Here is a 23,359-nt window from a genome sequence, read left to right as displayed (position 1 = left end):
TTTAGGCACAGATGTCTAGTACTGACGCAATAAACTAGCTTCGGAGAGAGCTTCGCCGCTGTATTGCTACGCAATTGTTTTCATTTGGCAACTTTCTTTTTTTGATGTATATATTTTGTCTTTCTGGCCATTTTAACTTCCTAACGTTTATGTATGATTCGATATTGTTTTAATTTCCTTACATTAAAGTTGAAAATTGTTCGATTTTTCTATTAACACTTTTCTGATTGAATGTAAATTATGCTTTTCTTGTAAATATGTGTCAGTTGCTTTATTTTTCACTTTATATATGCGTCATTTATTATTACAAATATTTTTATTATTATAACAGATGAATTGTCATTCAAATGTCGTCATGGATTCACTAAATTAGTTCATCCGACGCAAATGTTTCACATCAATTTAATATTCCGGAACGCTATTGGCCAGCGACCTTTGCCGGAAAATATCATATTTTTAAAATTTTTTTCATATAACGAATTGTTTGCAATAAATACGTTGTATGAGAAGTGATAATAACAATACGTCATCCAATTTATTTTCAATAGTTTCCACTGTAGGGTGAATTAGATATTAAATAGACAGATAAGTAGATAAGCTTAAAAAAAAGATTCTGCATTGATCGCAAGTCCTTCTGGGTGTTATATAGATTCGCGTAAAACGTATTGAATGGCAAAAGGCATTTTTTTATGTAACATTATGTTGAAACTCATAATTAATGCTTCGGAAAGCGCACATTTCGCTGCTAAATAAGTTTGCCCATTTTTCAAGCATTTATGACAGGATTTGGTAGCTGAAGCATTTCATATCTGGTCCCGCAAATGGGGGAAGGTATGTATATCTTATTTTATTAATCATAATCCATTGTGAAGTTACGAGCTTCCAAAACAGCTCTGTCACAGAAAGTCTGTATGACATAAGAACAAAATTGTTGTTTTCACACTCATTCGTACTGCTTGCGTCTTGAATGGTTTTAGTTTCAATTGTAAATATTGAAGCGCTTTTGCTTATTATTAGTCAATAAATGTTTGCATAAAATTTTGTTATGAATAATTATTGCCCTACTTGGCAGTTCGGTCGAAGTGGGCGCAGATGAGATGTAAGAAAATGTTTAACTCAAACAAAAATTTAAAGGATGAAGAGGATTTATCAAGCGACAATGATTCATCGTGTGCGCTAAAGCAACTAATGGGACCATTAAATAATAATTTCCATAACCGCATTAATCAAAAAGCATATACTAAATTTTTTCTTCTATAATGACGAAATTGTGAATCAATCCATTTTTTCCACTATCAGGAGCAGTTTTAATTTTTTCCGTGCTTTTAATTTTTTTTTTATTTTTTGCTACCTATTCGTAATAAATGAAATTATGTATTAGGTAATGTAGTGCATTATGTAATGCATTAGGGAATGTATTTTGATAATTTTTCGCTTGAAATGGATATTTATTGAGAAAAATTGGTACAATATATATTAATTAAAATATTTGCCTCTAGAACTTTTTCTCGTCTTTTTGGCCGTGTCGACAACACAATATTGGTGTGGCAGCGATCCAATCAATGACCCATTTCGCATTTCTCTAGCATTTCGAAACGATTTGTCAGCCAAACCATACTGCACTGATCTCCACAAGTGCTCTGGTGATGTCTGGCCAAACGTTGTCATGCAATAAGATGACTTTGTTTCTGTTAGCCGCTATTGCTGGTCTTTTTGAAACAATACATCGATCGGTTTGTTCAATTGGCTTTGGTAGATAACTATGGTAATAGTTTTATACGATTTTAGCACCTCGTACTAAGCTATACCTCGCTGATCCTATCATATGCAGAGGAAAACTTTAAAACCTTGAATAATCCGATTCGGTGTTGATGTGGATGGCTCTCCTGAACTAACCCGTGACTTTTCATCGTCAGTCACAATACGCCACTGAAAATTGTTCTTTCATTGCCTGGCAAACGATTAAGCTGCGATGTTGAATCGGTTGCGAAACGGCATTTTCGGTCATTTTCATCAGCCATTTTCCCCCTTTTTCGATCTTTCTAATCGCATGTAAGCGTCTACGAATAGGTGATTCATCAATTGCTAAGCTGTTCGAAAGTCCTTTGAGAGTTTCAATAAATCTTGCAAGTTATTATCGTTGAACTTTTTTGGTCCTCCTTTGCCATTGACAGACCGTTGGAACCAAATCGTACAAATTGGGATATGATGGAGTAACATCACCATAAGCTTCTAAAAGTGTTTGATGTACTTTGACAGCAGATTCCTTCAAATCAAATAACAAAAGAAATGAATGTTGAAAATGCAATTTTGAGTCTTCGATGATTATCGTCCGTGTGGACTGAATAATTCAACAATATTAAATGGAAAACCCGATCAAAATCATCGAATATAATCGTTATCTAAATTGATACTTCGCACGACTTTCTCATTTTGACCAATAGATGTCGCTGGCTAAAATACATGCAGGCAATGGTGCTATTAGTTTTTATGAAGGTGTTATTATTACTTTCTGAGGATAATTTTTCTAGATATGATTTGTCTCAGCTGCAGAATATCGTGTAAATGACGTCAGTCTAGCTCTCTTTCTTTCGAAAGTCACAAAAGGGGGAAGTTTGGTATCCTCAGTAGCGCCCATAATTGAGCGCACACACTTTTGCCTTCAAATGCAATTGTAGTTGTAGAAAAGGAATACTTTCAAGCCTACGCTTCGCTACTTTATTCAATTAGTCACGGCAAAGGTCACGACAAACCAGCTATCCCACTCAGTAGGTACTAGTTAAACAATGTTAAGCAATTCTCATGCAAATATCGATTGAATAAAGTGTTGGTTCGTGGATATTCTGCCAACCGATGCTCTGAGGTCGCGTAATTTTTCTAACTAACGTAATCTTTTGTATTTAATAGAACCACGGAATCATGCATTATGAACTGCCTTTTCATGGCGAGAGAGTTGAATTTGCCCTCTTTTTAGTAATAACTAATGCGACTGAACGCGCATTTGGGGTGAAGTCGTTAAAATTAATGAACAGAGAAGCTGTAGTGTTCCATCGTGGCAGTACTAGACTTAACATAAGTTTGATGGCTCGGCGAAAATTGAGAGGAATGGGCTAGTAGGTCTTGATGCTTCTACCGCATGGTCCATGTGATCACCATTTGCTTCGTCTTGAGCGAAATTCTCTTAGCGGTGTTAAGTTGATATTGAAGAATTTCTGTGACGATTAATAATTCGCTCAGAAATCCCAGAAATTCTAGTGTAATGGTATAATGATTTTACCAGAAAAGTGGAGAAGGATTGTCGATCAGAATATCATCAATTTGGTTTAATAAAGCCGAGCTAAAATACAAAGAAATTTCTTTGAATTTTAAAGGCCACCAACACATATCCTACATATACATGTCTCATTGCATTAATTCGTGCGCAGAGCACGGAAGCGAAAGGTCAGGAAGTAAGTTTTATTCAATCTTTGTAGGTTATAGGTAGGTGAACCATACTGCATGAATATCCTAATAAAGTAGCGCTAACTCATACGTCTTTAAATAGCGAGAATACATAAAGTTCCATTATCTAGACAGACGTATAAAAAATGATTTGCTTGTATGTGCTATATATAAGGAAAATAATAATATTTACATATAAATCTATAGCTTTCAGTTCGTTGCCGAATGTTATTAGAATGACGCCATTTCGTCATTCTGCAACTTTTTCTTAACCCAACCAAGCTGGAGTTGTGGCATATTGCTCGGATAAATAACAATTAATTCCAATATAAAGGAATTACGAATACTATAACCAATTCAGCCAATTATGGGTCCATAAAGAAATCAATTTTAATTTAATAGGAGTTTGCAAAAATATTGATCAGTGATTTCTGCAGGTAAAAATGTTGGGATAAATGGGAAATACTAGAGTACGTAATGCTTGAAGTCGAGGGTTGACCCTGCTCTGCCTAGGATAATCGTTTTCCATTCAATATTATTTATTTATTCAGCGTATGCTGACGCTAATCATGGGACGTTCAAAATTCTTTCTCTTTCAAATTCAAATAACTGCTGAAATGCTAAATATGATTGCATCGATCTGAATCAGAATTAATCGGTTAATCAGAATGATCCCTCATCGGAAGTGACACTTCCAGTCCAAGTTGAAGATCACTTCTTGGATTGTTTGTGCAAGAGACGGACAGACATGTGACAATTTCATCCACTTCAAGCACTTTGTTTCATAGTTTATCGCATTTTCACTCCAGACTAACTTAAACACTGCCGTTAATGCAGTTGCATTTCTTTCTAGTTCAATCCAGTTAAAAATAGGAATGAAGGCAACGCCCCGACTGACAGGATAGAATTTATTAGTGCACCTATTACACGTTTCTTAAGCATATATGTGTCGCGATGGCGAATTAAAAATTGTTTCCTGCACATTTCGGTAGTGTGATCAGTCAATGTTTTACTGTCTTTGGTATGTGCTGGTTCCTGCTAAGCCTTCAGTTTTACAGCCTAAAAACGTCACTATATCTTTGGCCACTATTTCGCAAAAGCTTCACCTTCAAAGGTTTTTTTATTCCTTCTGAAAACCGAAAATGTTCTCAGCGTACGTAGTACTATAGGCGTGTCCTTCGACCGATTTAACCCACTTCCAATATTAACTTGCCTGCAAGCACTTTGTATGTTTTTGGTAGATTTGAAATCGATCACGTCATTTTTGCGACCAGGAGCATATTGAGAACACACATTACACAGACCGACAGACGGACATGCTTAAATCGATTCAGAATTTGATGGTGATCATGAATATATATATATATATATATATATATACTTTGTGGGGTCGCTGAAGCTCCCTTCTGGGAGTTGCGAGCGTTTTGACAAATTGAATACACCTCTGATCCTTCGGAGATGGGTATAAAAATTTATGTGTAACTTCAGCATTGCACTAAAGTATACAAAGTATGCAAACCATAATGCGCACACACAATTTTACAATTTAGAAAACATCTTTGATTGTGCATCCTCAGGACAAAGAAAACTCCCTTGGGGGAGTTAATGTTGTTTCATTTTCACCTGACGGAGTTCGCGTCACCTGACTTAAAGTGATCAAAAGATATTAATTAACAATAACAAGTTGAACGTAAGAATGATGCATAAGAGGAGAGTTGAGGAGAGTAGAACTAACGGTGTGTTTCAAGATGAACCTTTTTTAAGTTTTTACCTTGGAACAAAAAGATCATTTCCACGTAAACAAACTGAACATATTCTTTTGAATGCAGATAAGAAGCTATCAAAATTACTACAGCGTACTTGAACTAAATGTAGGGAAAATTATTACATTACATATATATAGAAACAACATTAACCATGGAATTTTAATTTACGCTGATTGGGCACAAAGCTGTAAATAATTCATTTTCATTAGTTAAACTTCTAAAGCAGACATAATACAGATAGATAGTGATCATTCGATTCCGTCAACTTTCAAACATACTTTCAAAACATATATACGTTAAATACACGTTGCCTATCTGAAGAACTAAAAATAATACGATTATATTCGACCGTCACTGAATCGTTTATACCCCTCACTGTTATCTTAAAGAAAAGGAAAAGAAATAAATGTCCATAGTTTATAATATTGAGTGGACGCGGCTGATTTTTATGTCCATCACCGACATATATATTTTGTGAAAACGGTTGCAACTCCCGAAAGGAAGAATGAGCATCAAATTTGAAGTCGATTTAAGCATGTCTGTCTGTCGGTCTGTGCAGTGTCTGTTGGAAACATGCTCCTGGCCGCAAAAATGATGTGATCGATTTGAAATTTGGCAAAAGCCTATGAATTTCTTGCACGCAGGTTACTATTGGAAGTGGGCTAAATCGGTCGAAGCACACGCTAGCAATACCGCGCAAATTGAGAACTTCTACGGAATGAAAAATTGGTTTCTTGCTAATCACTCAGCACATCTATAGCACAAAAACCTATAAAAATTTAAACGTATATTCTATAGACGATGCTGGAGTACAAACTGTACAAACATGGCAAAAATTGACCACGCCTACCCAATGTTACAGTGAGTCAAAATTTAGTTTTTTCTCATTACCTGTACAACATGCAGATGCAAGTTCCAAAAGCCTCGTAAAGTATATAAATTCTTGATCTGTCCATTTGTCCGTCTGCCCAATTGTGAAGTATATGTGGCAAAGGTAAAGATATCGCCTACCTAAACAGGTTAAAGGATACACCAACAGTGCCCACGCGCATATACAGAACAAGAACTGAGAATACTTTTGCTTCCCGTCTTTCTTGCTTGCTACTCATAATACGTCACTCGCATGCCTCCTCCAAATTGTTCCAATTTCATCTTGATGGTAGAAAACCAGCCGCACTTATCCATTACTACAGAGCATGAAAATTTAATTCTTTGCCTTTTTTTAAATCTTTTTTACAGTAACCCGGTGACGAATATAACCGATTCGGTCACGACCGAATATAATTTTCTTATTTGTTAGTATTCCGCGATGAAACATTTTATTAGATGAGATGACGTAGATTATTTAATGATCAACATTTATTAATCATAAGGCTTTTTATTTCTTTTACATAAAAATTAATCGCAGCAAATTTCGAGCGGTTATATGACAACACGTTCCAAAATATTGCCCCAACTGAAGCAAATTTGTCACACAAATTTAGAACTTTCAAATACTACTATGGAGCGAATTTTCGGTTCAGAAATTTTAAATATTTTTCAAAATAGGACGTTATATGGACAATGGTCGAACAAATGAATCGATCCAAACCATATTCACTAGCGTTCGTTGTTGGGTCAAAACACGTCAGTACATCAAATCTCATGAAAATTGGAAAGTGTAGCTTAAACACAAATTCACGTGAACAGGGATCAGACGGATAAACAAACTTAGATAGATTCAGAAAATGAAAGATGAGTCTACCTCAATCCTTTCTAGGTGTTACGTTACGTTGCGTTATACATTTGCATTAAAATAATGTATAATTTTCGGTGTAGGATATATAAAGCTCGGCCTTACCCGACTTAATTACAAGAAATTGCTGCGTACGCATTGAAGCCAATATTGTTTGCAACTGTTTGTCAATTTTAAAAGTTCATTTAAATTTTGATTACACCTATAATAGGATGTCCCCGTTCATTCTCAAGCTCCAACCATATCCATGATCCATCAATCCAAATCACATTTTCACAGCCATACATACAACTTGCATGGATAAATTCGCGACTTTTTCATAAAAATATGAAGTACACACATACACACCGCCTAAATAACATTAATAATATTAAAAAAAAAAATATATATATATATATATATATATATAAGGTTCAGAGATGAGGCATTAAGTAGGTAGAATATAGTAATTGGATGCCGTTTATATTGAGTGTATTGTGCGTGCCCGGGAGTCGAGAGGTGTTTTACTTCCATGCTTTCATAAGGAAAGCATTTGGGCGGATATCTTACCAAATTGTTGATCGACAAAAATAGGAAGTAGCTATAATAGATATTAAGATATAAGAAAGATCTGCTAATATGGTGTCTCTTGACGTTCCTTTTTTTTTTCTTTGCTTTCGTATAGGAGTTTTGCTTACAAAAAAAAAAAAGAAAAAATTAAGTTAAGAAAGTGTTTTGGCAACATACGAAATAGCATTCATCATCATATGTATCTATATATACATATAATATAAGTAGAAGAAGGAGAATGAGAAGAAGAAGAAGAAGAACAACAAGAAAGAAGAAATTGACTTTAAAAGTATAAATGATATTTAATATAGAATAGAAACTACACGAGTCTTTTTTAAATAATTTTCTTTATCTTCTCTTTGTTTTTGTTAAACAAGTATGTTTACTAAATAATTATTTATTATCCTCCCTATCTTAGCAAAATTATGATAAAAAATATTGTTAAGTTTTAGATTAAAATTAAATTTACTTTAAATATGATGAAAATATATTTTGTTTTCAATAATATTCACTAAATCACGAAAGAGGAAAACAAGTATCGCTCATATAAACTAATTTTTGTATACTTTTAGAGAAAACAATAATTGTTTGATAAAAAAAAAAAAAAAAAAAAAAAAAAAGAGAACAAACAAACAAACAAGTTTTTAATTCAAGGCAATTTTTGAGAATATTTACAAACGCAATTTGGTTCAAAGGTCTTTACAATAAAGTTAAAAAAAAAAAAATAATTAAAAAGGCTTACTTGAAATTAGAAGAAGAAAAGAATAAATTAAACTAAAAATAAAAATCTTTACATTGATATTTTTAATTTATTTTAGCCTTAGCAGGCCAAAAATGCAATGCGGACCAACAACCCAATACTTCACATCTAATATGTATGTGTTTTAGGTCGCGAATTTATTTGCGTTATATATATATATATATATATATATATATTTAATCTCGTTTCTCTAAAATAGGGAAACGAATAAAAATAAATATTTGACAATAGAAGAAATTCGAAAAGAAAAATATGAACAAATTAGGAAAGAGTTCGATATAATAATTAAAATCGTATTAATATGATGACATGATGTTTCTGTTTCAATAAGGACGGCACAACTTTATGCCGTGACCGTAAAGTACATCAAATCGCAAAGAAAGAAATTAAAAAATTAAAAAATAAAATGAAACATTTTTAAAGAATATTACAAATTGTACATTACATTGTTTGTTCGTGTTTCTTCGATTATACTCTGTCCAAAGTTTGCAATCCAGTCCAATTAAGTGACAATTTCGAACCTAATTGGAGGCGCTTTACAGTCTTACATTGCATTTAATTGATTCAGATGTTTGAACCGTTTGTGTGTGTGTGTGTGTGTGTGTGTGTGTGTGTCTGTATATCTGTATCTGTTTGTATGTTACCATCGTAAGGGGCCACATTCGGGAGAATCGACCGTTGTTAACAAAGGCCTAAATTGATCCGGAAATTGTTAACTTATGGTCTGCAATTGTTCTTGTTTCTTTTCCCACCACTCTTGAATGCTGTTGACCATTTGCTTACGCCGAAATCGTAACGACTCGCTAATACACATTTGTACGAAACTCGATTTCATATCCAAGTCACCCTTCATTAAATTTAAATGATTTAACAGCTGCGTGTAATTGCGGCCTGGTCGTCGTATATCGCGAAACACTTGAGCCCGCAAATCTAAATTATGTTTACGCGCCAATTCGCGTTGCTCATCAGTAAGGACATGATTGTTGTTATGATTTGTGAAATGATGATTACTCATGTGACAATTGATATCACCGTTATTGCCGCTCAATTCACGTTTTAGGGAATCGAAGCTGTGTGATGTTGCACTGGCAGTGTTGAATGTATTCGCAGCATTTGGCGGTGGCATAAGGGCAGATTCCGAATCTAATTTTACATTATCAGAACTGCAAGCTCTGGGCTCTACTGCGGGCGTAATATTATTTCCATTGCTAGCGTTGCCGTTATGACATTGTTGCAATATTCGTGATATCTCCTGAGCGTCGTTGATATCATTATGAGGATACGGTGAATAGTGATTATATCCCGCCGTTGAAGGGAGATTCACTGTCGATGCAGTATTTACCAGTGCACCATGTAGATGTGAACTGTTGAATATACCACCATTTACCGGCTGTTGATGTTGTGGCGCCACACCCATATAAGGACTCATTATACCAGTGGGCGGTGAGGATGCCGTTAAAGAATCGGAAGAGCTAATACCATAGCTAACCATGTAATGATGTGCAGAAGCGGCAGGTAAAAGTGCTGGATGGGTTTGTTGGCTTGGCGATGAGTTTCCGTTCGATATTGATGGGGATTGTTCGAGTGTCGGCGATGACAATCCTACGATACTAGTGACCAGCACAGATGACCCACTCACTACGTCGGCATTGCTATTATCACAACTATTTTCTGTACCTACACCGTTAATAAAGTCTCTGACGTAACCGTTAAGAGGAAAATAGTTGTCCGTAGTCTCTTCATCTGAAAAATCGGGAAAAGCAACAACTAAACGATCGGAATCACCATCTTCCGTCATGCTTGAACCAATTGAAGACGTATCAGAATCGTTGTCCTCATTATCCAAACTTGATAAAGAAGACACTACCGAGCTAGGTGAAGAGAGACCGGAATTTGATGTGGGAGTGCGAGGGCGTGAATCCATTGAAATACGTCTGAAAACGTAATCCATGCGAAGCGGTCCAGCCTTACGTTTTCGTGGTCGAGATGATTCAATTTTCTTGGCTATATTTGAGGGCCCGACAGATCCTCCAGGGCCAGTGGCACCGTTATTTCCCTTCATCGGCGCCACTTCACTTAAATCGGCTTCATCTACCATAACCATATGCTTGTCTTTTTTATAAGGATTGCCAAACATATGCTGCCTAACATTTGTTGGCTCGATTTCACGCAGAGGATTATCCTTATTCTTAAGATACTCTTGATAGTTGCCCATTTCGGCAATAGGCAGGCAATGGCCAGAATCTTTTGCTATTAAACTTACAGACTGAGGCTTAAAGAAAGCTTCCCGCATACGTCCAATCTCTTCGATTATATCGCGTCGAGGTATATCAAATGGATTTCGATATGATTTGGCTGACGCTTGTCGTGTGAGCTGCGGCACTACAATTGTATAATTTTCTAGAGTCTCGATTTCAGCATGTAATTTGGTAAACGTGTCGCGTAGTAAAGGGTGACGTACAAGATCTCTTCTTAACGGCACTCCTGGGTTTAATTTAGCCGTCTCCACTTGCCGATACGGCGGCTTCGGTTGTTTCAATTGCTTATACACCTTCATACAAAGATTCTCCTGATCTTGCTTGGCTGTATTTTTAATGTGCTTCAATTGATTCGCAATATTGGGCGAAAGATAATTGTCTACGTTATCCGGTAGCAGAAACTGTAGTAATTGATATGGGACGCTAATTGTTAGCAACGCTTTTCGCAGAAACGGACAATAATATGGCGGTATAGAGCGAACGTATGCATTAAATTTGTACATCAAATCGTTTGGTGGGCTCATATTATACTTATGAATGAGATCGTGAAGCAGTGGCAATAATGCTGGATAATTATAAGCCAGAACGTACAAATGAACCTGAGAGGAGGTCGATGATGCTTTTAAATATCCGAATGGTAACTCAAAACCGTGCATACCATTCGATATTATGACTTGCCAGCATTTCTTCAATTCTCTTTTCTGCAATATCTGCAATGTTAACGGACTCGCTTCAATTTCGTATTTATCAACAGGAAAATTATGCACCATTTGTGGTTCGTCTACAGCTGGCATTACAATTTTTAATTTTGGATGAGCATCTCGTGGCGGCAGCGTTACTGCTTTCGGATCCGGCCAATATGGTTCTGGAAGAGGCCAGAAGCCTATTGGGAAAGTTTTTTGCGATAAATGTTTTTGTACGTAAATCATTTTCTTTAAAGGTTGAAATACTAAATCTTGCATAGCTTCGCTGGACAAATTATTGGGATCTTTAGGTATTAAAGACTCGAATTGAAGAACAACACCCGGCTGTACTTTCTGTACCAAACTCTCAATACATTGATTAAGCACGTGATGAGAACGGACTCGATAAGAACGGCCCCCAGTCACTTCACACATTCGTTCTATTGGGGAATCGTCATGCGGAACTTTGCCTTCCACTCGTTCATCAATTTTATTTCCTGACATACGCAATACCAAAGAAAACAATCGCTGATCCCAACGGAACGGTTCTTTGGTAAACTTGGTGCCTGGAATTTGAGTGTTTAAGGGTAATATTATATCCTGATGCACTCCATTACGATAAGAATAACGTCCGCCGTCTGTTATTACAATTATTACGGAAGGCTCCAAATAAAACGGACACCGTCCTTGCCCGTAAGTGTCAATGCCAGATTGCATGCGATTTAAATTTAACAAATCAAAAGCATTCTTTAACGACTCTCCCATAGACGTCAAACCAGTGCTCTGTAGATTTTTTAACTCATTCATAAAAGTGGCGTGATTTTCTTTCCACCCGGCTTTCACATTAGACGGCGGCTCTTCAAATGTCAACAGCATATAGCGATCACCCAAACAATCCTGGGTACGCTGCCTATATTTTAGAAATGTCTCGACAGCTCCTTTAGCAATATCCAAATATGACTTTTGCACACCATTCACATAAGCTTTCTGGCACATGGACGACGATGTGTCGACCAGGAAAAGTATAATTGTCATTATCACACTCTCGTTCTCGTTCTCTCTCTCTCTCTCTGTCTATCTTCTATTATTAATAAACAGTCTATTTCTTCTAGCCGATAAAATTTGAAGGAAAACTTTATATATAATCACTGTAGAGTGTTAGATGCTCGGCTCGCTGCTCGTCGCGTTTGATTGGCAGCTCGGTTTTGTTGGGTTTTTGTTACAAAAAATCCTTTGAAATTATATCGAATGAAGATACGTACGATTAAATCGCACCATTCAACGCATGAGATCGCTGTTTTCAAAACATATCCCCGAAAAAACAAAAATTATCTGTAAATATTAGAAAAAAAAAAGAAGGAAGACACATATAGTAGTTACAAAAGTGGAATGAACTGAAAAATTTTCTTTGCAATTGAAAATTCCACCAAACAATCTCAATTGGACAAAAATAAACAGTTTTTAACTTTTTACCCTAAATTGAGGAAGATGCATATCATACTAATCATTAATCAAAGACGTTTCGCATTAGCTTAAAAACATCTCAATGCCTAAGGATAAAAGGTCGACGAAAGCAAAGCAGCGCAAACATGAAAACCATGTCTAGGATTTGTAGCATAGGGACCTTTACACAGGACTCCTTTGTTTTCGCGCGCATTAAATAGTAGTACAGAAGCGAAACTACAACAGTATGATACACATTCTTATACACAAAATTTTCATACAATTTTTTTTTTTTTTTGCTTTTAATTTCAAATTCAAATAATTCCCCCTGACTATCTAAAATATAAAATTTTCTTACTTTCTTTCTCCCTTTCTAAGCTCAAGAGGGGGAAATTTCCTGCGACGAGACATGTTGAGATGGAACTATTTCCACAATAAGAAAATAATTTTCATGCTTTAAAATTTACAAACATTAGAAAAACTCCGCCGTGGGTTTTTGGGAGAATGTTTGTACAGGTATCCAAAATTCATATGTGTCCCGAACACATCCAAATACTGATATATATATATTGATTCTCTATTAATGGCAGTAACTTCTGTTATGAATGATACGAAAAATATCCTAACAATGAATCTTTCGTGTATGATGAACTCACATTGCATATATTTTGATTTTCAGTAATGAATCAATTTCACGTTTTATTCCAAACTATGTAGATTGATCATCGATTGTTTTCCGAGGATCAATTTGATCACTCTACATTTCTAATGTCTAGTATCTAAATAAAGAAAAACGATAAAAAGCAAAAAAAAAAAAAATTTGCAAAACTTCACGAAACCGAACAGCTTACTACCATCACCGGTTTTCTGTTCGTTTTTGGGATTTATCCGCTCTAATGGAATGTGAATAAACTTTTACTGATTTTTCGCTAAAATTATCTTCGTGCGTCTCATTCCGTAACATTCTAATTGCTAATCAGAAAAAGAATAAATAAATGACTGAGTCGTTGCTATTTAAGTTACGCACAAATATTTTTCGTATTAAGTTAAAAGGAATAAAAAACATACTCTACATTATTTTTGAATAAAATGAGAAAAAGTTCGATTTCAAAGCCAAATTTTAACTGAATGAAAAAATTTTTCAAATATTAGACGGGTATTGTTGAAAAATATGGAAGACGAAACTAGCCGGAAATTTGCAAGTGAAATATTTTGGGTAAATTGGTTGTCGGATGGTTGAAACTTCAATTCAGTACTTCGCAGCAGCAAATGGATGCTTACACAAATTACAAATTGTTGTTAATTGTAATAATTTGGTTAAAAAAAAAAAAATTAGAGGAAAAAGTTTCATTTGCTCTTTGTTCCCAAACGTTTTTAACAGCGACAACATCATTGTATGAATCTCTATGTATTATTATTATTATTATTATTATTATTATTATTATCATAAATTTAGCCAGAGACTAAATTCTAAGACTAAAGTCTTAAAGCACTAGCATCTAAGGGTTTCGGCTTAATTAAAAACTCTACCGCATTTGAGATTTGAACCCACGACCATTGAATTGGTAGTCGAGAGTCTTGCCTACTCGGGCACTCAGGCGGATAATCTCTATGTAATACTTAGGCAAATTGGAAAAAATGCCAACATCCACTGTGGGATCAATGAGAAAATGTCCTTGCTTACTTATAGTCCGACTTTAATGAATTTTAGTTACTCATCATTCCGATTTAAAAAAAAAAAAGAGAAAATTCTTAAAGTTGTTCTTGCCTTTGCAGAGATTTCAATTTGATTGGCTACTAATTTGCAGATGAATTTGATAGTTAACACATATATATGAGTAATGCAGCTCACTTTACACAGGCCGAGGAGTAATTCTTAGTAACGCGCCAATTTAAACGAATATTCATGGTATGCAGATCTTGTTCATTGGGAAGCAGGTCAAAGCGGGACTAATAGACATCATTTTCAGATTAAATTTATCCATGCGATACCAAATAATTATGTCAACATTCAAATCGTTTTCATCTTTATTTTCTAAGAACATAATTTCAAGCATTTTCCTTTTTTAAACTATATTAGTTATTGTAGCGCCGCATTTCTATGTGTTACAAATGAACTAATCAAATTAGCATTATTTAAAGGTACTTCCCATTTCTGCTCTTCTGAGAGGGATGCAGGGGGGGAGAGTAGTGTAGCCATTAGCCATCCAGGATCCGTTCATAGCGTGATCCTCCGGACGAAATGAATGCATTACCTATAGATCGTATTAAGAACGCATGCTAACTGGGACGGGGTATTAATTTTGCGTGTAGAAGTGCACACGTCTTTAACACAGTTAATGTATATTGTCATTATATATACTCATATTGAACTCTCAGTGTTAGCGTATATTAATAACTTTTGATAACTTTATGTTCGAAACATACACACATACGCACACATACACACACGCACATAACAAACTGTTTGCGGAATTTTCAAACATCCTTAAAAGACGTTTCACCGAAAAGTAATTAACAAGTGATCTAAATTTATTTAACGGCGCATTGGCGGTTATAATGTGTGTTTGCTCACTTTTCAGTACCGTTAATTTCAAAGTAAATAAAAATGATATTCCTAAGGAGATCAATGCCTATGTTTAATTTGGTCGTGTTTCCCAACAGTAGCCGATGAATTTTTGGAAGCTAGTTTTATATCTCAAGTACAAAAAAAAAAAAAAAAACAAACAAAAAAATGCATATATATTGCGAAATTGTTCAACTACCTAATCTGATAATCAAATTCGAGTTATTGTAAATCGTTACCAGACAAAATTCACATGTTAGACTCCTTTAAAAGAATCCAATTTCTTCAGATTAGCTTGTTCTTGTAGGAGTAATGATTTGCTTCGATATTATCACCGCCAGCCATTATTCAACAAAACAGATAATTTGCAGACAACGCACAGATCCATCACAATATATCTAATCTGCTTGCAAACGTTCAGTTATTATTAAATAGAAACGTTTATTGTCTTTTGCTTTTTCTAAATCGAGAAGCTCTTTTTTTTCTTCATTATTTATGTTATTGAGCTTATACGTACTGTGTCTTTATAGACTGAGTTACTTTTGCCTTCTCGCAAATGCAATATTGTTTTTGAATTCTCGTAACCCTTCCTCAAAACACGGTTGTATTTAGTTCGTCTTTCTGTTTATAAATCATGAATTATGTGAAAATTAGCTCGGAAAAAACTTTCTTGTAAAATTTTGAATGAATGGAAAATTTATTGCATATTTTCACGTTTATTTATCAGTTTTGTTGTAAGCTGGTAATAATAATGTTATAATAACAGTTGCAGTTTGTGCGGTAGGGATATAGAGTGTTCGGTTTAAAGTATCTACAGTTGTTCCACTTGTTCTATTTGAGTACTGAACTCACTACAACAGTAATTGTGCTGGTTCTTCTCTTTTTTTTATAATAACACGATACCATTAACATCATCCTTATCCACCGCTCACACCAAATCTTTCAGAAAATACTTATAAAAGCAATCAACAAAAAATATTGTTTTCTTTTTCTTTACTATTCGCTTACAACAAAATTTATCACTAATCGGAGCGCGGCGAACAATTCTTCTCTTATGTTTTGTTATTTATTTTTTTTATTTTATTTTTTTCTTTACTCTGGGCTCCTCTCTGCTTATTGTTGCTGCTAATTGTTGTTGTAGTTGGGCTGATTACTTCTCTTTTGTTATTTTTGAATGACTTTTCCGTGTTATACTTCTTTATGTATTACTAATTTCACTAAACAACCTTTCCATTTAAAAGCAAAAAACGAACTGTCAAACTCATCCTATGGTAAAGCAATAAAAACGAGATACTTTGCATTTTTTCCATTGTATGAGTATTCATTTCACATTTATATAAGGCTGCCAGATGTTCAAGCTTGTTTACAAAAGAATTAATTTCGATGCAAGCATTAATTAATAAAACTTTTCTAAAACTATTATACAACGCTTAAATATAAAGAGAATTTAAAATATCCTAAAATGACCTTGTGGTAATATAAATTTAAATGGTATATTTGATTGAAAGCTTACACTCATATAGATACATATGCACACATTGTATCTATTATGAAACTTTCACAAATTTTCATCTGGGAGCCCTGGTTGGAAGATATAAAAAGCAAACGTCACATTTTAAGCGCTGATTACAGACATTAATAGCCTCATTAGTCAATAACGTATCGTATAATCTGATGTCTTTTTTAAGAAGCAATTCTATTCTCTATAATATCTTTTCGTGGCGCATATACCGAATTTTCTGTTAACTGTTTTCACCTACGACTAATTTCATAAAACGTGTTAGTTTCTTTATGTTATTAAAAACATTTTTTGGTTAGTACAGGAGCACTGAGTGCCGAAATTGCAGTTTGAGTTTCACAAAATATCGAAAAATAGATTTTTCGCACTATGACCTGTTGATTGCTTAGGCGTTTATTTTATTATTATTATTATTATTATTATAAACTTAGCCAGAGAATAAATTCTAAGACTAAAGTCTTAAAGCACTAGCATCTAAGGCTTTCGGCTTTATTAAAAACTCTACCGCACTTGAGATTTGAACCCACGATCATTGAGTTGGTAGTCGAGACTCTTGCCTACTCGGCCACTCAGGCGGATTGGGCGTTTATTTTATTTGTTAACATTAGCTGAAAGTGCATAAATTGAATGACAAAATAAAATGGTGAGAAAGCTAGTTATAATACTAAAAACGGTATTAAGATCCTTAAATGGATATTTGCGTAATAGCCCAAAAAAAAAAAAAAAAAACACGTAACGCTTCGTTTGTTAACCAACGTTTTTGATTTAGATGTTTTGCAATATCTGCACGTATTAAATTTGCCCTAATAATAATAGAAAATAATTTCGTATGCCCCGATAATCTATGAACAATTTACAGAAAACCAGAGTTTTCCTATGGACACTCAATGAAGATAGCTTTCTTATAAATTGCGAGGTATCCATTAGATCCTTTGACTTGAAATCGTATGAAAAAAGAGAAGATATATGAAGCTTCTACTTACTAATGTGTTAAAGAGTCTTTCAAAAAATAATTGTAATGTGTTTGCTGGCCGTGTTCATACATTTACATATAATTATTTTCGTAGGTAATTTCTAAATTGAGTTTTTTTAAACTTCGGGCCGATCTTTCTCGGTGGCATACGTGGATGTAAAATATACAATTAACGAAGAGTATTAATGAGACTGGTTTTTCTTGCTAGCTTTTTCACCTCGTTCAATAGTTTTGCCCAGCATTTTGTTAAAGACAACTAAAATAAATTAATTATACGTTTACTTACTTTATGATTTTACTCACTACGCTATAAGCATCGCAATACAAATATGTAGTAACACGCAGTGGTCGGCATTTTTAGGTGCTTTTTGCTTTATTTTTCTATTTGGAACTTATTTTCTTAACAAACATTAATGTAATCATTTAATCCATGATTATTCGCCTGGAATTATGTTAAATGGGAAGTTTTCAATTAATGAAAACGTACATATCGTGCTATGCTAATGCACACACTAGTGCAACATAAATGACTAAATGATCCTCTATTGTGCACGTTTATCTTTTCCAGGAGTAAATCCACTCAATACCCCAGATGATTCAAAATAAAAAAAAAAAATCCATAAGCTTTTCAATAAAAGATTTATATCTGAGTTCAAATAGAGACCAGACAAATAATTTCCGTATTTAAATAGCATGCTGCAATATACCCTGCCTAATTAATGGTTCTACTTGGGATCTGGGCAAATAATGTTGACTGTTTTTTTTCAGATGAACAACTTCACCATCATCAAGTTCGAATTTACCAAAATCTTCGACGCAACGGACCTCAATATATAATGACTTTGGTGGCTGTAAATCTACGGTCAAGTCTAAACCTTGGCCATCTCCAATAGATCGCATATAACTTGCTAACGATTTGGCATACGAATTAAAATACGTAACTTCAGGTTCGCATAATTGTGATTTTATATCTGAAGGTATAATAGGCCCAAACTCCCAACGCAAAGCCTTAATTCGTAGTAAACGTTGATGCAAATATGTAAGCAAGCAACGTTTGTTACGCTGTAAAGCAGCGTGCCGAAAATTTAACAAAGGCCATAAAGTACGGTCGCCAGATGTGGAATAGTTGACGCTAAAATAACGCAATCTAGTAAATTTACTTTCCATTTGATTATAAAACTTACGCTTGTGTGCAATTTTCTTCAAATATAGCCTTAATCTCCTCTAAAACTGTTCTTACACCATCATCCTGTTGTTAATAGAAATCTCTCGTCTAAAATATTTCTATTTTATACACTTTAAACTATACCTACATCGAACGGTGGCATTATTTGGGAAGATCGGTCCAATTCCTTCACCAGTTCGAAGGCTTTATCTGCGAAAATTCTGTTTGATTTGCTCATTGGGAACTATATGTAAAATTATCTCCTCTCTAATAAATATAGGCGCCAATTTTTACTTTATTATATACTCTTCTTTTATTAGGTAACGTTGCCAAATGTGAGAAGAATATTTGTTATGATTAAGCCCTTCACACAATGAAGCCGCACTTAGTTTTCAGGCCGAGGAATAAACGCTAAACTTACGGAATGCAATGCAAACCAAAATGATATGACCGCCCAATTCATCTGGTGATTTTTTTGCGAGCCTTTAACGAAATTGGTAAATCTTCATGGGCATTTGTGTGCATTTCTGGCATAGTAATATTTACATGAATGTGAACAAAAGACCGGTCGGAACTTTTATCAAGTTCCTCTTCGATAAGTTTACATAACAAATCAAAACGTTTTGAATTTATCCTTGTGCTTTCTTGAATTTTTTTATGCACGTGTCTATTTATTGGTTCAAAGGCTGTATTTTTTTCCATAACTTTAAACAATTCTTTTGCTTTATTTAATCCCGCCAGTAAAACGCACCAATACGCGTTCTCTTTTAAACTCATTTTTTTTAAATTCTTTTTTTCACAAAACAATTTCGAAAAGATTATTTCCTTTCGAATTAATTTTACCATTACAATTTCGTACATTAATTTCACCATTTTTACTACTCAAAACATATGTTAGTTGCTTACAAAAACTGGGTTACTTTTCCTTAAAAAATGATGAAGTAAAGCAGGCGAGCGCGGTTTTCGTTGTCAACTATTCAGATATTAATTTATTCCCCAGATCTGTGAACGAATGTGCGGCCCCATTTAAAACTTATTTACCCGACACACGCATAACGCAATAACGCATCATTGTGTGGTAAGACCTTAGTCCGGTAAAGAACACGGTGCCTTGCCAGACTTAGCAATCGTCTAAGGAGTAGTTAAACAGGTGGTAAAATATACAAGAGTTTGCTAAATTGTTGCTTATTATATGCTGTGAAATTCCAACCAGAAGGATCAGAAAGCCATAACAATATGTTGTAAATTGAACACTTTTTTGTTCATTTTAAAATTATTTTCTTCTTCACTCACAACTAGGAAAAAACTACTTTTTCGATATTTCTCCTTTTTTTTAGATACAATTAGGAAGACCAACTTGTTGCGCCATAGCTTCATAAATTGTCTAAGAAGCTCAATATATATGTACATATAAGCTGCATTTCTCATTGACTTAGTCCATTCGTATGCCATATCTAAAAAAAAAATAAAAATATATATATATATATATAGTATATACGTTGCTAAAATCGCGGTTCGTATACGTGTAAAGTCAAACTTTCTTGTGAAAGAAATAGTTCTGCGCCTATTCATAGCGGAAAAGCCAAACAATAATTTGCTCTCGATGGGAAGTCGTTCTTCCGGCAAATATGATACGTCGTTGAAATTCAAATTAAGCATAATCACGAATCATTCAAATAAATAATATCGATTCCCTGAAAACAATATAAAATTATTGTCGTAGGCTTACGTTAAATATTTCAGGCAACGATTTTAATTTTAATTGGGTAATAAAAAGAGAAAAATGAATAAAACACTTGAATTTGAATTTTATTAAATAATAAAAAATGTTCAAGTTTGTGAAAGAACAATAACAATAAATTAAACAAGTAAACAATTGTATACGGATGTGATCGAATCTTTTGCATCCACAATCTTTATCTGAAGAAAACTAAAAAAATTAAATTCCCATACTCTACAATATTGGAATACATGGACGTTTTCGTTACTATATCTGAGTTAGGATACGAACAATGAACAAAAAATTCAACTTGGCCTGCTGCATTTTTGCGTCCATAAATTTGTTTACAACACATATTACACAAAGGTGCAGACTGGCATATTTAACTCGATTCAGAGTTTAAAGCTAATCAAGGACTTTGAAGTCTCGTTTTGGGTATTGCGAACACTTTGACAAAATGAACAAAAATCTCATGCTTCGGTGGTGGGTATAAGAACTACACTCTCCTTTAAGGGAACTTTACAGAAATCAGACAAATATATATCTGTTAACTGTAACTATTTTTAAGAAAAATTCTCTACTTGATGCTTTTTTTTACCCTTCTTGAATTGTAAAAAGAAAAATGATTCGTATAACGTGGGGAAAACTGCCCGTGCTACACACAATTATTGGCGCAACAGGAGTTCGGTTCTTGCTGTTCTCATCCTACCTATAATTCTTCTTATCAATTACAGTGCCTATAAACATAGGGTTATTTCGCCAGTTGCTTCTCGAAAAAGAAGAAAAATCCCAACAAATGAGAAAATTCTGTCAAGTTGCGGGTAAAGCTTTTATACCCACCGTCTCCTTTTTATTTATTTATATTTTTAGATTAGGTGGGCTTGGCTGTTTTTTTTTCAATTTTTGCATCCGTTTGGGAGATAATAAGTTATATTTATTGTTTTGAATCTTCAATATTTTTACCAAATTTGAGGTCAATATCATCATTTTTATTGCCAGGAGAATGTCTGAGAGAGTGGATGAAAGATAATAGAGTCATAATGCCACTGATTGGGTATGGCTAAGTTAGCTAAGTTTTATTTTCGTGTTTCTAGTGCGAGAAATGCTCGGTTGTGCTTACAACTTGCTTCCAACGAAAAATTAAAATAGTGTTTGTATACAAAATCTTTTGTCAAATAAACATTGAATACACTTTTCTCTGCTTTATTGAGTTCACTTTTATCAAGACACTTTACTTCAAGACATTCAATTTGAAATAGGTTATGGTTCGAAGATGTGAAAACTACATCGTAACGATTTACGAGGTTACTCACATGCTTCGAAAGGGTATAGATTGCACGATAAATCCAATCGCAAACTTGTTGTAAGCAGAGACATAAAAAAACATGGCAATGATATCAGCATCAGGGCCAGCAAAAAAAATCAAATCGAACACCAGACGACGACCGAATGTGAGCTCGAATTAATTCAAGCAAAGCTGCTTTTAATAAACAGAGACTTTGCTAGACCAAAATAGTACGTTCAGGTGCAGTAGGCAGACCGAAAAAGCAGCACAACACTAGCTTCTATCTACGCTAAAATGAAGCTTCTCTTACTGTTAAAACCCCATTGTGTAGTGAATGCGCAGACAAGTGGAGGCAAGCTATGCAAAAGGAGTACCAATCACTATTAAAAAATGAAATATGACAATTGACAGAAACTCCAAAAGATCAAAAAGTTGTGGTTTTTTCTATTAGACAAAACAAAAACGGTGTGGGGTTGATTAATTGTTGCACCAATAAGACTATAGAGCCTTTTTATATACATATCTGACACACTTATTGGCGACAGTCAATAGTCCTTTTTTACATACATAACCCAGGCTATCAATAACGCCAGCTCGCGTGACATTCAAACAATCTTAAGACAAGGAGAGGTACTGAGTCCTCATATAACTATGTATGTATAGGCGTTATTGTAAAACTAACATATAATAAAGCGTTAAATTTGAAATGGCAGTTAGAGGGGAATTTTTAAATTCCAACTGGAATACAATTAACAAATTAGGAATATCACTGCCACTTACTTAAAATCTTTTGTAAACCGAGTCCTCTAATCGGCCATTAAATTAGGAATGAGCGAGCACATCTAGCAGCCAAATCCACCGTTTCGGTGCCTTGAGCAATGGACAGCACGATTCAAAAGTTTGACCTGCCCGAGTATATTGCAAAGAAAACGAGGTGCTACCTCATTTGTACTATACGCATGTCAATCCTTATTTCGTTGCATCCCAATATCAGAAACAACGCTGAGGATATCAAGATCGAAAACCGCTTTGGTTACACTATTGATCCTTAAGAAATCTTCTGCTCCAATTTACAATTGTGGACAAAATCGGACGATTAAAAATATAGTCTATGAACACCGAAGCCTTTCTAATATTAGAAGACTTATTTTTTGAGCGTCTAACCACACGGACATTTTGAAAGCAACTGAAGAACACATTGTCAATGAAATAATTAACTTTATCAAATCGACTGAAATGGCCGTTTAATCGACCTTTAAAAAAAAAAAAGCTAGAAGCTAATCTTGATTGCTTGTATTTTTACGTTTCCCAACTTTTTTAATCCTGAGATTCATTTCTTTGGTCTAGAAGGTCTAAGTTTGGTCTAAATAAATTATAACAATAATAAATAATAATAAATTCCTGTTTTACGCAATTGAAGTACTTACGCAGAATATATATTTATAACGTTAAAATCATAAACCAGAAGTATTTTAAAGTGATGACTAGACGGATAC

General features: G+C 34.3%; 2 protein-coding genes across 7 annotated transcripts; both read right to left on the bottom strand.

Annotated features, from left to right (window-relative positions):
- Nucleotides 1-228: 228 nt before the first annotated feature.
- Nucleotides 229-16,448, bottom strand: LOC119637488 (integrator complex subunit 6). Of its 6 annotated transcripts, none has more exons than XR_005247262.1 (2): nt 15,441-16,448; nt 229-554 (listed from the first exon to the last, which is right to left on the bottom strand). XR_005247262.1 is itself a non-coding variant. In XM_038033533.1 (2 exons), exon 2 carries the CDS (start codon nt 12,225-12,227, stop codon nt 8,964-8,966), a length of 3,264 nt encoding a protein of 1,087 aa, XP_037889461.1. In that variant the 5' UTR covers nt 12,228-12,524; nt 15,401-16,435; the 3' UTR covers nt 8,488-8,963. The 6 variants fall into 6 exon arrangements, 5 of the variants coding, with proteins under 5 accessions (XP_037889461.1, XP_037889450.1, XP_037889477.1 ...); XM_038033533.1 differs by lacking the exon at nt 229-554 and adding an exon at nt 8,488-12,524 and having other exon boundaries at nt 15,401-16,435; XM_038033522.1 differs by lacking the exon at nt 229-554 and adding an exon at nt 8,488-12,524 and having other exon boundaries at nt 15,441-16,435.
- A 1,688-nt stretch (nt 16,449-18,136) lies between these two features.
- Nucleotides 18,137-19,145, bottom strand: LOC119643439 (DNA replication complex GINS protein PSF1-like). Its single transcript, XM_038042787.1, has 3 exons — nt 19,007-19,145; nt 18,878-18,942; nt 18,137-18,825 (listed from the first exon to the last, which is right to left on the bottom strand). Exons 1-3 carry the CDS (start codon nt 19,094-19,096, stop codon nt 18,378-18,380), a joined length of 603 nt encoding a protein of 200 aa, XP_037898715.1. The 5' UTR covers nt 19,097-19,145; the 3' UTR covers nt 18,137-18,377.
- Between the last annotated feature and the right edge of the window lie 4,214 nt (nt 19,146-23,359).

Source organism: Glossina fuscipes, unplaced genomic scaffold, assembly GCF_014805625.2.
Source record: "Glossina fuscipes isolate IAEA_lab_2018 unplaced genomic scaffold, Yale_Gfus_2 0, whole genome shotgun sequence".
NCBI lineage: Eukaryota > Metazoa > Arthropoda > Insecta > Diptera > Glossinidae > Glossina > Glossina fuscipes.
The sequence above is the reverse complement of the archived record's forward strand: the minus strand, read 5'-3'. Positions and strand labels throughout refer to the sequence as shown.